A 16,369-nucleotide genomic window follows, 5' to 3' on the forward strand; every position below is an offset into this window, starting at 1 on the left:
GTTCGGAAAGTATACGGAGCCGAATTGTATATACGGGGAGGTCTCGGGTGACCGGGCCCATTTATCCAATGCTGTTCGGCAAAGTGCCCCTGCTCGGAAAACCCTTATTAGGGTATCAAAATGGCTTCTGGCCATGGTACCGTGACGCAATGGTCGATCTCACGCGAACAAGGCAAAGGTATTACCATATACTCAATAAAGCCGTTTCTCTGGCCAGATGCTCATTCTTATACTTCTCAGTTAGATGTGCTGTACTTTGTTGTCGATTGGGCCTATTCAATCGATCTAACTGTGCCGAGGAAATGCACAAGCTAAGCTCAGTTGGCAGTTTGTGTAAGATTCCTAACTCTTGATCTGGCAGATAACACTAGACTACGCATTTCCTTGAGCTATGTAACTAGTTCAGGGAAATGAGGTTGGCGGGAAGAAGACACTCGGGCTTACAGGACATAAAGAATGCCATAGCCCCCCAGATTAAGATCCACCGTAACTACTATAAATGCCGAGAATTCGTGTTTGAAAAACAAGAATTCGGATTAGTGAGGATACTAATCGGAGTTTGACAATAATCTCTGTTGTGTGGAATATTCGCACTTCTGGGCTCAACCATATCGCGCCCAACGGTCACCGGTTAAATTGTCAAGAGTTCAACGCACGTATGCTTGTCCATGATACATACAGCATAGATTCAACTAGCCTAAACATGAAGATAAAAACTGTCGTAACCTTACTCTAGCTATATGATCCTGCCCTTCTTTCAAACGAGTCCCTATATCATCCTCAAAAACTTCCTCGGCTATGCCATAGAACCGAAGATATTTACCCAACCACTGATTCTCGATACGGAATTCCCGATTAACTCCGCTTATAATCGGGTCGATGGATTTGACAGAGATCGGAAGATCCTTCGATGCATGTGTGAATGACGACTAATTTATCGATGTATGATTAGCATTAGGTTGGTTCGTAGGAAATTTCAAAACCCACGCGATCCGTGACCGGACTTAATGCAGGTACTTCTCCTCTCTCATTGACTAAGCAATCGAAAGCACTGGTTGTATTATCTTTGTGACTCTAATGCATGATCCCACGTCAGTATTTATAAACCAGCACTGGAGCGTGTATTTGACTCACACGAACGATCGCATGCTGAATTCGTACCAGCACCCGATTGATAGTCTGCAGAGTATCTCCCATCGTCTCTATTGGCTTGGCTAATCCTCCCGCGAGGTTATTGGAATGCTCCAAGTGCCCGTTCATTCGCTCAAAAATCTCACTAAATTTCGCAGAATCTGGGCACGGTTGCTCTGCAGGTCTGCTACTGGATCGTTCCATTAGCTCATTGGACCTTTCAATGAGGATATTAGCCCGTTCCATAAGCTTATTTGCTTCTTCTGAAAGCTGGTTAGATTTCTCAATAGCATATTGAATAATAGAGCCTTGTATTTTCTGTACTGATTCGAGAGATTGAGTGCTATCGGCACCAGTTCCGGCATTATTTGTGGTTAAGCTTGAGACCTCATCCAAATTTGTGGCTGGTTTCGCAGTGTTTGAGCTTGGGGATTCGCATTGCATAGTATTTTTTTGTCTGGCATGTTGCGTGTATCTGGCTAAATGTGGTGTTGCATCATATAAGTTAAAAGAACTAAGCCTAAAGGTATATTCTTGAACATGCGAACCCATCTGGATATCAAACAAGTGTTGCGAAAGTTCCACATTGACGTACGGGTTGAACATGGAAGGAACTACGAAGTATTTGGGTGAATAAGGGGAAGCTAGAGGTACATTTTGGGGGACTAGATACCATTAGAGAACTGCTGATATAAACGAATAGCCTCTTGTACTTTGACAACTTCTTCCCCAGATGGAATGCCAGTGATAGGCTCAAGGTGGACGTTTATATGAGCAGGAAGGGTAGGAGGAGTGTAAGTCGTATGCTAACAAAGAATTAGGCCATGTCAAACTTTTCTGGTCTGCTCACTTCTGGAAGGACCACGTCTAAGTATGCCCTACGATACCTGGCTACAATTACGGAAACGCGGGTTGATGGGCTGTACATCGTTAGGAATACAATAGACCCTCACCCATTTGCGCGCAGAATAAGTGCTCGGAGAGACGAACGAGTAGTAGCGGGTCTCCTAGTCCACGAACTGAGTGCGATAGCGTCTGAGGTCTCAAAATCAAGTAAAAATTACTTACTCTCAGTGGCTTTGCTTGCCATTTGAATAACGGAATGGATCCCAACGAGTTCGTCGTCAGTGGGGATTCCCACTATGGCTTTGAGATCGTACACATCTTTGAGGTACTGTGGGAGTTCGGGGGGTGAATACACTTGATTGACTGTAACGATGCTCATTGTTGGGTGTGAGGGTTAGGCCAAATCGGGTGGCAATCGACTCACAGCCACATCCTTCAAAGGTCATGTGACTGATGACGGTTTTTGGCTAAGAAATCTCTCAATGGTAGCCTGAAAGTCCTTGGGAGCGAACGAGAGATCGAGAGCACAAATTTCATTGACTCCATTGAAGAACCCTCATCCCTGTGTGATCAGCTCGCTCGACTTGAGGCTTGCCGTCAACGCAAAACCATGGCCGTTTTAAGTGGCTGAAACTTGAGGTGGAGTGGACCAAGTTTAAGAGATACGAACGGGAGCTCACACCGGACAAATACTAGCTTCTCCCTCGTTTGAGTTTAGTCTTAAGCAAAGAACGCTTCAATGAAAACGAAAAGAGGAATCAAATGAAATTCATCGTTGCCTATTATACAAATAAATCCTATTCATCCACGTGCCAATACGTGGTAGAACCTCATCGGAGCGCTCAAGGGAGGCACTGAGAGTAGTACTCGTTGTTGACCTTGCAAGTGCCAGAAGCGCAGGTCTGGGATAATCTCACTCAGCAAATCAAGCAATCAGAATAATGCAAAGTGACTCACAGTAGGGCCACTGTATCCGATACCGCCGCACTGGCCGTACAGGGGAACAGAACCACTTGGGCTAGTCGGGGACTAATCTTGGGTAAGAAACAAGCAGCCTGTAGCAGTATCTTTCAATACTCACAGGATTGGATGCAGTGGTGCTACTGCTGGGTGTGGTGGGGTTGGTTGGGTAGAGCCTGTGCCATAGGTCGTGCCAATGTCACCAAACTTGATGTTCGAGAACGTCACAGATGCGTTAGGCGAGCTGACTCCACGTCCTTCGGGTCTCCAGATGTCGTCGCGCACGTACCGCGAGGAACACCAACTTGCGTCGCCGGTCGGTCAAGAGGGTAGTTGCTGTCAAGCCAGAGCATGTGCGCCGCGTGGTCGTCCCACAGTGACATTACCAGTACGTGTCCGTTCTGGAACGACTTGTCCATCGTAGCCATACCGCCGTGTTGTGCGTATGCGTTCGTGTCCTGGAACACCGTCTTTTGCGCAGCGCAGAACTCATCAGTGATCGAGTCGTATTGGGTGAGACCGGAGATAGTCGACTTGGTGTTCTGGATCACCTGCCCATTCTGCACGTACAGACGCCGAATCTCCACGAGCTTGCCGTTGGCAGTATTGTCGTCGGTAATGAACTGGGTCACGACAGTGATCTTCTTGGTGGTGTCGACAACTTTGCCTGGTCCGTACAAGTCCTTGTCACCCATGCGGAACGGGTTCCAGTCGCATCCGGGCTGGTCGCAGTAGTCGGCGCACTGGGCGGTCGTGCTGTCGCAGCGAGCCTGACCGGTAGGAGTGCAAGGGTGAGGGGTGTATGCGTTGGCAATCGAGTTGGCCTCCCAGATGTCCATCTCGTTACAGCATGAGCCGTACTTGCCCTTGCCGGAGTTGGGGTCGGTCGTCGAGCCAGTCCAGTCTACGACGTTACCCTACGAGAAGAGCATGTCAGACCGAGCTTTGTCACTGTAGTGAAGCACCTACCTCGCCGTTAATGAACTTGATGTCCCGAGCGCATTGAGCGTCACAGTACCCAGTTCCGTACTTCGCACCAGCCTTGTTGTTCGGGAACCTCGCAGTGCCACCGTCAGCGTCCATCTCCACAAAGTACAGCGCTCCATTCAGCCCGCATGGTAGCTGCGATACGTCCACATCGAAAGTGAATTCCTGGTTCTTCAGCTTGAACATCTCGTACTTCGTGTCGTCGGACGCCATAAGGTACACACGAGACCCAACATTCTTGTTTGCGCTTTGTGTCACGAACTTCAGGGTCAGGGCGTCGCCAGAGGTGGTGATACCGTAGGTGCCGGGTAGTCAGCGCCTTCAAGAGCACAGTTCTTGGCGCATGTTGCACCGTCGGGGCAGAGTGTCTTGTCCCAGGTCTGGCCGGTGTAGCAGTTGGTGTAGCCAGATGTGCCATGAACCCAGCGCCAGTTGGCATCGAGCACGACCTTGCCTTGGACTGGGTGACGCAGCCACCGGACTTGGTGCACTTGGACCAGGGAAGAGCTGGATGGACCTCAGACTTGGATGTACCGACCTGCTGGGCACGAACGGCGGCAAGATAGAGAGATATGAGAGCGAGAGTACAGTACATAGCGAATGTAGTTGACTGCCGAGGGATGAACCGATGGGGACTGAAGGTCAGAGCGAGTGTCTTTTAAAAGATGGCCACGGAGAAACTCACGGCGTAGCATAGTTCTTTGACTTTACGCCAGTATAGCCAGTCATGAAGTACTTAGACGAAGCCGAGAGTATTGGATCACAGTATTCCCAGGCAAAGTCGCAGCTCAAAATGAGAGAGGATTGTTGCAGCGGCGCTTAGGCCTCTTGGCACCAATAAGCCTCACCTGTCCTCCGAGGTGGTTCCGACAACGTCTCCACGGCTCCGACTCGTGATACTCTACTGATAAGTGAGTGTCAATCGGGGGATACGGCTGCATCGGGACGTACACTCTATGAGACATCGTGATCGATTGCTAAGGGTAAATTTAACTTCGTACACTGAAACTATGAAGCAAATTCCGCTGACATAGCGATCATGCGCGTCCGAAGTGCTGAGTTTGTCCGATACCTCGCCGAACATATTAGTCCAGAAGTGGACGGACCCGGTGTTGGGCATGTGCTGGTTGGGAATCGTCACGTGGCCTTGGCATTCCCGTTGATTATCGCATATTTGCTAATCATCTCTTCCCACAAACACCCAATGTGGGTCATACTGGTAGGGTTCAATCAGAGCGTTAGTTTGTATATTTCTTGAAAGGAGGAGTCGTGAACGGAGTTACTTGAAGCTTATCTGCAGCTATCATGTGGATAATCCACACTGGCTCGTCCCGGCCGCGCAACAATTGCGGGCACAGAGCAAGACAAATACGCGGGGGAATAAAAGGTCAGAGCGAATAGGAACGCTCCCCGGCCAAGTAGTGGTCACGCACCGCTATTTGATATTGGTTATTGATATCATTCGCTAAGTCTTTGATAGACACTGCCGTTCGGCCAACAATCATTGCTGAAAGCGAAGCGCGGGAACTACGGAGGCTGTCACTAATGAGGCAATAAAAGGAAGGTACCGCTAGCAAGAATGATCACTTGATCCGTTTTGCCACGCGGAGTCCATGAAGAAGGAATGTCGCGGGTAACCGAGCCACTATGGGCTCACGTGGTTGGGAGGCTATGGACACAATGGATAGTATTCCACCTGTTTCGCTACTAAGCAAGCTAGAGGGATGTTTTACTAGTGAGCTTGCCGATTTACGATGATAAAAATTGATGTGGTGGTTCAGCGAGAAGATCCGGCCGTTACGCTACAGTGACATACAAAATCCTAGTCCGTGGCACGGGGACTAGGGCCCGAGCTACAGCAGGTTGCTATTACCAGTTATTGGGTGCCACATACCCAACAGTACTACTAGTACTAGTGCCATAAATTATCCTGTAGTTGAACCGCGACGATTCAGGTTGCTCGTAGACACCTTTTTTCTGCTGAAGTCGACAAGAGAACCGTTCGGTGGCCCATCAGGGCACATAATTCAAATTTAATGGGTGAGCGGATCATGGAGGACGACCACGATGGTTGAAACTTGGCACGGTAATACCAAGTATATGCTATGCCTTTTATGTGTTTATCTGCTTGAGGAACTGGCTTGGTGCGGTTTAGGTCCTCCATATTACCTGTGGTTGCCTCCAAATCGTGTATTCTGTTACTCGTTCAATTGTGAATGAGTTTTTGAGCGTATCAGACACATTCGTAATTGATATAGATCAACTAAGCAGCGGAACACATAATTTGGAGGTGGTTGGAATTAATACATGGGCTTAAAATCGCGCCAATCCAGCATGCTCAGCAGAATGAACGGGTAGAACGGATTTATGGTGTATCTATATACTGAGCTAAGTTCCAACCGTGGTGGCTCTCATGTTTGGGTTGCGAGAAAAATCACTCACTATATTATATAGCCTGATAGCCCAGTAAGCTGTTCACTTATCAACGCCGGTAAGAAGCGACGTAGTCTACACATACAGTATCGGACAAAACCTCTCACGAGATTTTTGAAATTTGCTAGTAGTGCCCATATCTCAGTCGTCCTTGTAGCTAGCAATATGTATATACTACTGAATGAGAGCCAGAGGTCGGAGCTATTTATCGAATGCTCAAACGTGTAAATTAGACGAGTTGTTGGGGAGATATGGGGGAAACAATGTCATGGTAGGGTGTGAGAGGTTTTGTCCCCAGCAGTTCTTAATCCAAAAACTCTACCAGTACTTCTCCCCTATGAGGAGCTGAAACAAGGTAGCTATATATTTACTTAAGAATGTATATACTATTTTACTACAGAGTATCAGCTTGAGAGCTGCTTTGCCCATGGCAGGATAGGAAGGGTTGTATTTGGGGACTGATTATAAGAGTATGCTCTGACAGATGACTGACCACACTTGGGTTGCTACTTAAGCTACTCTGTGCAGCTAGATGAAGTCTAGGATAACTGTATGATATAGCTTTTAGGACACAGGAACCCCAGTATAGAGTGCTAAAAGCAAGTGAAGGTGCATACACCCAAGGATTGATGCATATATTCAGGTGCTACTACCCACAGGAAAAGGATAACCAGTTTAAAGATTCATATATCAAAGCTACATAGTATGTGGGAGATAGGTAAGCTGCTATCAAGGTAGTGAGTAGCCTTGAAAAGGTTTCAGGGCCAAAATATCCATATTCCATACTAAAACTACTTAAAATGCACTATTTTGGCTTTAAAACCTTTTCAAGGCTACTCACTACCTTGATAGCAGCTTACCTATCTCCCACATACTATGTAGCTTTGATATATGAATCTTTAAACTGGTTATCCTTTTCCTGTGGGTAGTAGCACCTGAATATATGCATCAATCCTTGGGTGTATGCACCTTCACTTGCTTTTAGCACTCTATACTGGGGTTCCTGTGTCCTAAAAGCTATATCATACAGTTATCCTAGACTTCATCTAGCTGCACAGAGTAGCTTAAGTAGCAACCCAAGTGTGGTCAGTCATCTGTCAGAGCATACTCTTATAATCAGTCCCCAAATACAACCCTTCCTATCCTGCCATGGGCAAAGCAGCTCTCAAGCTGATACTCTGTAGTAAAATAGTATAAATACATTCTTAAGTAAATATATAGCTACCTTGTTTCAGCTCCTCATAGGGGAGAAGTACTGGTAGAGTTTTTGGATTAAGAACTGCTGGGGACAAAACCTCTCACACCCTACCATGACATTGTTTCCCCCATATCTCCCCAACAACTCGTCTAATTTACACGTTTGAGCATTCGATAAATAGCTCCGACCTCTGGCTCTCATTCAGTAGTATATACATATTGCTAGCTACAAGGACGACTGAGATATGGGCACTACTAGCAAATTTCAAAAATCTGTGAGAGGTTTTGTCCGATACTGTATTTCATGACACTATTATGATATACAACGCCCAATGACTGGTGATACCAACATAGCCCGGGCCCTAGTCCCCGTACCGCAAACGCCACCAACCGGACTACTGGACGATTTTGCATATCACTGTACCTGTGTGACTGTCCTGCTCGCCACCCAAACAAGAGACCAATATCAGCACCAAACTATTGGGTGACGTAAGCTTCCTGACCCAGGGCTTGACACAACTACCATCTTCTGCAAGGATACCCACAAATATAGTTCTGCTAAGCTGAGCTAGGTTTCAGTCCACCTAATGACATCTAATCCATAGCTTTCACTTTCCAATCCGCCACAAAGGTTGTATGGTCTCAGAGCGCCGCAAAGAGCGGATCCACCCCAGCGGTGAGCTTCAACCGCTCCCTCCAATTGGCCAACCTCCCAACAAGCGCCAGACATGGAGGCCATGCCCCAAAAGGAGATTAATCAAGCGGTGTACGAGTATCCAGGCTTCGTTGACAAATTTTAGATCATCCCTGGCCATACTCGGCGTGAGGAGATTTGGCATGTTCTCTATTCTATCCCACCCTTCTCACACTTGGGCAGGCAATGGTCCATCGACTACCAAGACCCGGAAGGTCAAGAAAGCCAGGAGATACAGGTCCAGGTGACACGGATTCTTAATGCCATATCCCAGGCCACCTTTATTCAGGACCAGTTTTGCCACTACATCAGGAAATTGCGGCGCTTCATGGGGCGGTTATCAAGTCAGACGACCCAAGCGACGCAGAGTCTGGCCCAGATGTTATACAAGCCATGCCTGGGTCGGATGGTAGAGGGTACCTTGCCGAAGTTCAGTTCTTTGCAGAGGGCAAGGGCAAGGGCACCGTCGGAAATCGGGAGGAACAACTGAGCAATGGTCTTTTGCAGGCTGCTTGTTACGCCCGTGCAACACTTATTCATCAGATTGAACGGCTCCATGCTTTTTCTGTCGTTGCATACGGTACTGAAGCCATATTTATACGCCTTGGACGCACGGGTATCCTGCATTCTCTTCCGTTCAACCTGGAAGGAAACTTTCCAGCTCTTAAGGTGAGATTTCTAAACGGGATACGATGACCAAGGATTGTCCTAGGTAAGTCCTCGATCAGTGTTTACAATGGTCCTCCACCTTGATCATACCCGCAGCTTAATCTAAATCGCTTTTCTTGAGCCCTTTTTTATTCAAAAAACTTTCCGGTCCTATCTCCTCCATGATTCCAAAACTTCACAGTCAAGAAGCAAATTGAAGGAGTTAATTTGTCTACTTGACATGTTGTTGGAACGGTATATGATGGCGTGACTGGCGATGTTTGTATTGACCAAAATATTTTGGTTTATGCCAGCAAAGGATTGAATTGACAAGATTGTGTAATATAATGCTCTCGGGGGGTGATATGCATAAGTCGTTAAACACTATTTCTTTGTTGGTGATATAGCGCATTTGTTTGACATGCCCCTACCTTATGTCATGTGGGTCTGACTTGACTTGATCGTGTAACTACAATCTGCCAAATCCTCTCTGGAGGTGACTGTCGATGGTAATCATTTCTCTTGGTGCCAATATTACAAGTGCCCGCTCATGTTTCATTATGCTACATAATTCGTTTGGGTCTTGTGGGGTGCTGTAAGGTTGTAGAATTTGTACGGTAACTGTAATGTTAGTAATCAAATGTAATAAACAACCTTGCGTGAATCAATACGAGTGAGACGATAGTAAACCAGAGTTTAGAGTCAAGCGAGTTGGCTATCAAAGTCAATCAAATTAAAAGTATTAAAGTACAAAGTCGTGAGTCTACATGCTAACTATTGATAGGTCTTTTTATATGTTTTCAACATGGGTATTCTGCTGTTGCATATACCTGCGTGTGGTATCATTCAGTCTTATTCCGATTCTTGGCCTAGCACTTGTGCTAAGGCTTTATTTCATTATATCTTATCATTAACGTCCGCAGCTACTGCGGGCTTGTTTGTTACTGCGGTATGAAATATTATGTATTTGATTTCTCTTTATAGTGTGTAAGGTTCGGGGGCCTCGGGGCCGTGTCCCGGGGTCACGTGCTCCTTACATTCGCCCTCCCCAATTGGCGGTTCAATCGGCTTCTGAGTTAGCGAATCGGTCCCAGTCCCAGTCTTTGTTGTTGATGACTTCTTTGGTTTTGTTGGCATGTATGGGACAAGTATAGTTCTCCCTTTCGGGAATGTTGGGAACGGTGCCGGTAACCCCTCCATCCACCTTGTTATTACCGTGTCCACTACTTGGACCTGAAGTTTCTTCAGTGCTTTTTCTGTAAGCATTGGTCTGTTTCTCCTCTCCGTCTCCTTTTGTGTCTCTATTCTCCTTTCCTTGTTCCTTTGCTTTCTCATTCCTCCACTTTTCTCTCCATTCTCTCCTCCTAGCTCCTCCCCGCGTCCTGTGCCTTTTGTACGGGCTGACGCGCGCCCCTGTCAATTTTGATTAGCATCCGTGTACTTAGTTTGACAAATGCCATTACCAATTCTATTGATGAGGGGGTTCCTGTGGGCTTTTGGCCCCTTAGGAGCGTTGATAGGTGGGCGCGCTTGTATATATGCGCGTTGTATTGGTTGCCCTTGGTGCCGGGGACGGACTGGGTATCTCTGAGTTGTTTCATTTGCCGGCACCCCTTTCTGTTGAGCGACTTGCTTTGCTTGCCCTAACGCTATTGCTAGCTCGTTCATCAACGTTGTAAGCATCTTGACTGCAGGGTTTGAGGGTGTAATTGTGTTACTCCCCTGTTCCCGAATTGTGTGTAGCATTGATCTAAACTCCTGGTACTTTGGCGGTTCGCTGCCCGCAGTATCCAGGGATCCATGGCTGACACAAAATAGGTTGGCGCAATATACGCCGCAATCGACAAGCTTGCCAGCAGTGAACAAATAAACGCTTTGTTGTTTGACGGAGGTATTGGTACAAGACATATTGCGACAGTGTATGATATTGTCTAGTATGTTATTGAATGCAATGCTGTTGACTTGTACCTTGCTTTCAGTTGTTTTTATATCATTCTCCTTGAGCTCATTTCCGAACTCCTGTTCCTCTATTCCGTATTCAGCTGTCCATGGTAAGTTTAGGACGCTATCGACCCCTTGCAGTTTGAGGTATTCGTCTAACGCAACTAAATGCTTGATGTTGCGATAATCTTCCCAAGTTCTGCTTTGGTTTGCCCACAGCACTTCATATTGGGTTTCTTTTCCTTTTCCTGCGTGCTGCAGTATTGCTCGTACTGCCCATTCTTTAGGTGCATCCGTTAAGGATACTGTTGGGTTTCCCGCCCTTGCAGGGAACCTGTTATCATCATTCGGTACGTGAATGCGCAGCAGCGACGCGTGGAACACGGGGTGTATGCCCCTATCTTTTAGATCATTCGGTAGTTCTAACTCGTATGTTGTTCCTTTTACTATTTCTTTTGTCACTCTTACTGGTCCAATGTATTTCCTTGCCAGCTTTCGTGATATCTTTTTTGGGAGCCTTAGATTCTTTGTTGATAGATATACTAAGTCTCCTTGAGTTATATCCGCCGGGCGTCAATGTTTGTTTGCCTGGGCTATCATTCGTGTACGTGTGTCTATTATGGCGTCGTGTGCGGCTGCTAATGCTTCTCTTTGCCGGACTAAGAACTTCCGTACTCCTGGGTACAAGCTATCTGTGTCCCAACGTGAACCAGTGGGGTATTGGCCGTAGTTCAGGAAGAACGGGCTGTATCCCGTGGCTTCAGACCTTGCCAAGTTCATCGCGTACTCGACGCTTGGTATGTGCTTTACCCATTCATTCTGTTTTCCTTCTATTGCCTGCCTGATGATCTGGAACGAAGTTTTATGGCTTTGTTCAGTTAGGCCGTTGGTCTCCGGATGGTATCCGGAGCTCATTCTTAGTTCGGTTCTTGTGAGTCGACATAATTCCCTCCAGAATTGGGAGTCGAATAGTTTGTCCCAATCTGATACTATGGCTTGTGGTATCCCGTGTAATTTATAGATATTGTCAAATATTACTTCTGCCATGTCTCGGGCCTTATACGTTTGTTTCATTGGTACTAATCGTGCCATGGACGTTGCTTGGTCTATGATTACGCATAGCATGTCCCATTTCCCGTTTAGGTTCTCTGACTTGGGCAGCGGTCCGACGAAGTCTATTTGTACGCATTCCCACAGCTCTCTTGCTGGGTCTAACGGGGTCAGTAATCCCATTTTTGTCTGCGTCTGGTGCTTTGTTGTTGCGCATATATGACATGACGCGCAGTAGTCCTGTACGTCTATTACCATATTTTTCCACCACGCTTTCCCTCTTAACGCGTAGTTCGTTCTTTTGGCTCCACCGTGCCCTATTTGTACGTGCGCGTCTTTGATTACTTGTTCGCGTAGTTTCTTTCCCTCTATCTCTATATCGGGTATGCACAGGGCTTTCCCTTTGTTTTCTTTATGTATATAAGGTCATTAATTAATTCAAATTTCTTGAAATGTGTCGGGTTGTCTATAATGAGCTTATAGAATCTATCTTCTTGGTACCGCCCTCTCAATTCTTTGAGTGTGTTTGGTGTGGGGTCATAAAACACATTAGGTGCGGGTAATTTTGTTTGGTCCATTTCAGACGCCTCTTTTTTTCCTTCTTTGGGCTTGTATGCGGTTTTCTCTTCCTGTATTTCCAGCTTCTGATCATTCTCGTCTTTTGTTATTGAATCCTTATTGTCCTAGACGTCTGTAAGGACGTTGAGGGTGTGGGCGCTTGTGGCTGTGTGACTATTACAACAAACCGCTTAAGGCGGCGGCGAGGTACCCTACAACAACGGACTAACTAACTACAATGACCACACGCTATAAGGCGGCGGCGAGCTACGTATGTACAGCAAGAACAACGCTTAAGGCGTGTAGCTAAGTATCTTACTGGGCTGTAAGGCCCTCGTACAGTGTGGGATGCGACAAGAGGTAATCGACCTGGGTGTTACCATGGTCGGTTGGCCTCCTTATATATTCTATAGTAGTGCTAATTACAAATACATTATAACCAATACCATAACCAATAAGAACCCCGCTCCGCAGTCGGCCTTACTCATGCATACATGTCACTGACGTGTCATAGTGATGTCATCAGGTGGAGGTGGCTACGTATGCTGAGGTAAGCGCAGATGGGGACGTGGCTCGGCGCTTAGCGTATGATATAAGCGCCAAAGTCACGTGATCGAAAATGTTGTCCGTTTGCCTTCGTTTAAAATTGAGAAAATAGGAATAAATTCCCTGGTATCAAGTGTGTCTACAACACTGCCCCCCCTCTAAGGGCCTTGGCAGCGCCGAGGGCCTTCTTTTTCATTTCTTTTTCGAATTTTTCTAGGATTTTTTCGGCGTTTTTGAGGTTCTCCCTTGGTTCCCAGGTATTTTCCTCTGATCCGTAGCCTTTCCATTTTACCCTAAAAAACCACTTCCCGTTCCTTTCTTCCATGTCTGTGATCCCTTCAACCTCGTATTCTTCCTCTCCATCCACGGTGACAGGTGGAGGCCGGTTCTCAAAGTTGCGCTTCTTGTCCCTTTTGACTTTTGACAGCAGACCCACGTAGAAGACATCGTGGATCCTCATGGTTGGCGGGAGCTCTAGGCGATATGCTCTGTCGGAGATTTTCTTGGTTACTTTGAAGGGGCCTAGGCGTTGTTCAGTTAGCTTGGGACTCAGGGTCTTTAGCTTCACGTTTTTGGCGTCTAGCCAGGCTTCTTCTCCAATTTCGAACTCAAGTGGTTCTCCCACTTCTCCAGCTACCATGCGTGTCTTTGATTGCCGGAGCGCCGCTTCTATTTCCTGCCATTGTGCTTCCATCTGGGTTGCTAGATTGTCTGCCTCAGGTACGTCTGTCAGGACGTTACTCGGAGTTAAGGAAGGTTCCCAACCGTATAGTGCCTTAAAAGGGGATTTGCCTGTTGAGCTATGCACTGCGTTGTTGTAGGCAAATTCCGCCATTGGTAACCACTTGACCCAGTCTTTCTGGTTTACCCCTGAGTAGGCCCTTAAGAAGTGTTCAACTGTGGGGTTTACACGTTCTGTCTGTCCGTCGCTTTGAGGGTGATAGGCCGAGGAAAAGTGAGGGTCTATTCCCAGACGTTGGTACAAGGCCTTCAGGAACTTGTTGTTGAATACCCTTCCTTGGTCTGAGACTGTCTTCTCCGGCATACCAAAACGCTTCCATATGTGTTGTAGAAACAGGTCCGCTAGCTCGGGTGCCTTTAGTTTCTTAGAGCACTCCACCAGGATGACGTATTTTGTGAAGCTATCTACAATGACCAAGATGGAATCGTTACTTCCGTCTTTAGGCAAGTCCACTATCATATCGTATGACACGTGTTGCCAGGGGCGTGTTGGAAGTTCCAGGGGCTGCGGCGGAATGGATGCATACTTGGGCCTTCTGATTCGTTGACATGTTTTGCAAGAGTCAACGTGCCAATACGTGTCCGCGCGGATCCCAGGCCAGTAGTAGTTCCTGGATACCAGTTCTAGGGTACGTTGTCTCCCTGGGTGGCCAGCTAAAGGGCTGTCGTGGAAAATGCGGAGTAGGTCCGTTCTCAATGTTCCAGCATCCGGTACCACAATTCTCCCTTGGTAAAATAGCAGGCCTGCTTCCATTTTGTAATCCTTAAAGGCTTGTTTTATTGATGGTGGGGCCTTTGACTTGTTCTGGAGGAATTGCAGTATTTCCTCCAGGGATTTGTCTTGGTCCAAGGCAGCCTCAATCTGGCGTTGGAGTTCCTTTTTGGGAGTTACTAGGGCTACGTTGGCAAATACAGGGTTAGGGAGCATAGTCTGGGCGGCGGGTGGAATGTCGGCATGATCAGCACGTCGTGAGAGTGCATTGGGTTTCCCTGACTGTTTTCCTGGGCGGTAAACGATTTGGAAGTTATACCCTGCTAGCAGTAGGTGCCACCTAGCGTGGCGACGGTTAAATGTCCGAGACTCCTTCCAGTACTCCAAGTTGCGGTGATCGGTGAATACAGTAACAGGGTGAGCGGTTCCTTCCAGGAAAATGCGCCAATACTCAAAGGAACGTATGATGGCTAACAGTTCCTTGTCATGGGTGTCATAGTTCTGTTTGGCACCTTTGAATGACTCGGATAGAAAGCCTAGCAGATGGAGACGGCCGTCTTCCTGATGTTGGCTGAGTATGGATCCCAGGGCAGCTCCTGAGCGTCTGTCTCTAGGAAGTAGGGTTTGGTGGGGTCGGCATGGCAGAGAACGGGGGCATTGGTAATTGCGTCCTTTATTCCTTGGAAAGCTTCCTGTTCCTTGGTTTCCCATTTCCAAATTGTGTCCTTCTTAACCAGATTGTGCAATGGGCGTGCCATGTGGCTAAAGTTGGCTACAAACCGGCATAGGAAATTGGCGAACCCAAGGAAGGATTGGACTTCCTTAACCTTGGTGGGGGTGGGCCATTCTTGGACCGCCTGGATTTTGAGCTTATCCAGGCTGAATCCCTTATCCGAGACTATGATTCCTAGGTATTCCACCGAGGTAACGTGGAACGTGCATTTGGATGCCTTACAGAACAGTTGATTTTCCATGAGACGCCGTAAGACTTCGTGAACGTGCTGGGTGTGTGTTGCGTCATCCTTAGAGTAAATTAGGATGTCATCAAGGTAGATGATGACGCAAACATCCAGGAGGTCCTTGAACAATTTGTTCATGAAGTGCTGGAAGGCAGCAGGAGCGTTTGTCAAACCAAATGTCATGACCAGGGACTCGTAAAGGCCGTACTTGGTGCGGAAGGCGGTCTTCCATTTGTCACCTTCTTTGACTCGGACATTGTTGTAACCCCATCTTAGGTCTAGTTTGGTAAAGACTTTGGCGCCACGGAGCTGGGCCATAAGGTCATCTGGACGGGGTAACGGGTATACATTCTTCTTTGTCCGGTTGTTAAGGCGGCGGTAGTCGACAACCAAGCGGCGGGAACCGTCCTTCTTTGGAACAAACATGACGGGGGAACTAATTGAAGATTTGCTAGGGCGGATTTTCCCTGCTTTCAACTCATCCCTGAGCCAGTCCTTTAGTGTGGCAGACTCGGCATCTGTCATACTGTAGAGGGGAGAGTTGAGGGGGCCTTCTTCGGTGAGTTCAATGCCAATATCGTAATGCCTATGGGGAGGGAGCTTGTTGAATTCTTCTTCTCCAAATACCTTAGCGTATTGGTGGTATTTGGAGGGTACTCCTTTGAGGGGATTCTGATCAGCTTCTTCCTCTTTGGCAATGGCCACATGTTCTGGCGGAGTGTGTGGGAAGGATAGGGTGCGCGTGTTCCAATCTATTTCTGGGTTATGAGCGTCTAACCATTTCAAACCTAGGATGGCCGCATGACTACCAGTATTACAGATGAGGAAGGTCTCCGTCATCTTTTTGCCATCATAGGTGAAGGTGAGTACTGCCTTCTTCCAGATTTTTCCTGCCTGGGGGCTTGACCCATCAAGCATAGTTACGGTACGGGGTGAGGGTAGGTCTATTAAGGGTAGGCGTAGTGC

General features: G+C 47.3%; 5 protein-coding genes across 5 annotated transcripts; 1 reads left to right on the forward strand and 4 right to left on the reverse strand.

The window, feature by feature from the left end:
* Positions 1-688: 688 nt before the first annotated feature.
* On the reverse strand, positions 689-2,356 carry RhiXN_10377 (uncharacterized protein; the record flags this gene model as incomplete). Its single annotated transcript, XM_043330193.1, has 9 exons — positions 689-697; positions 732-929; positions 988-1,074; positions 1,135-1,610; positions 1,680-1,745; positions 1,805-1,937; positions 1,982-2,051; positions 2,085-2,166; positions 2,200-2,356. 9 exons carry the CDS (start codon positions 2,354-2,356, stop codon positions 689-691), a joined length of 1,278 nt encoding a protein of 425 aa, XP_043184290.1.
* A 463-nt stretch (positions 2,357-2,819) lies between these two features.
* Positions 2,820-4,889, reverse strand: RhiXN_10378 (beta-1,4-D-glucan cellobiohydrolase; the record flags this gene model as incomplete). Its single annotated transcript, XM_043330194.1, has 9 exons — positions 2,820-2,879; positions 2,935-3,006; positions 3,059-3,113; positions 3,166-3,854; positions 3,907-4,171; positions 4,221-4,559; positions 4,610-4,711; positions 4,773-4,823; positions 4,876-4,889. 9 exons carry the CDS (start codon positions 4,887-4,889, stop codon positions 2,820-2,822), a joined length of 1,647 nt encoding a protein of 548 aa, XP_043184291.1.
* Positions 4,890-8,282: 3,393 nt separating this feature from the next.
* Positions 8,283-8,944, forward strand: RhiXN_10379 (uncharacterized protein; the record flags this gene model as incomplete). The annotated part of the gene is made up of 3 exons (XM_043330195.1): positions 8,283-8,318; positions 8,355-8,492; positions 8,561-8,944. 3 exons carry the CDS (start codon positions 8,283-8,285, stop codon positions 8,942-8,944), a joined length of 558 nt encoding a protein of 185 aa, XP_043184292.1.
* A 1,012-nt stretch (positions 8,945-9,956) lies between these two features.
* On the reverse strand, positions 9,957-12,070 carry RhiXN_10380 (Transposon Ty3-I Gag-Pol polyprotein; the record flags this gene model as incomplete). Its single annotated transcript, XM_043330196.1, has 3 exons — positions 9,957-10,309; positions 10,360-11,238; positions 11,446-12,070. 3 exons carry the CDS (start codon positions 12,068-12,070, stop codon positions 9,957-9,959), a joined length of 1,857 nt encoding a protein of 618 aa, XP_043184293.1.
* Positions 12,071-13,130: 1,060 nt separating this feature from the next.
* Positions 13,131-16,321, reverse strand: RhiXN_10381 (Retrotransposable element Tf2 protein; the record flags this gene model as incomplete). Its single annotated transcript, XM_043330197.1, has 2 exons — positions 13,131-14,945; positions 14,996-16,321. The coding sequence occupies 2 exons, from the start codon at positions 16,319-16,321 to the stop codon at positions 13,131-13,133; spliced, it is 3,141 nt and encodes a 1,046-aa protein (XP_043184294.1).
* Between the last annotated feature and the right edge of the window lie 48 nt (positions 16,322-16,369).

The sequence above is a fragment of the Rhizoctonia solani genome, chromosome 11 (assembly GCF_016906535.1).
Source record: "Rhizoctonia solani chromosome 11, complete sequence".
NCBI lineage: Eukaryota > Fungi > Basidiomycota > Agaricomycetes > Cantharellales > Ceratobasidiaceae > Rhizoctonia > Rhizoctonia solani.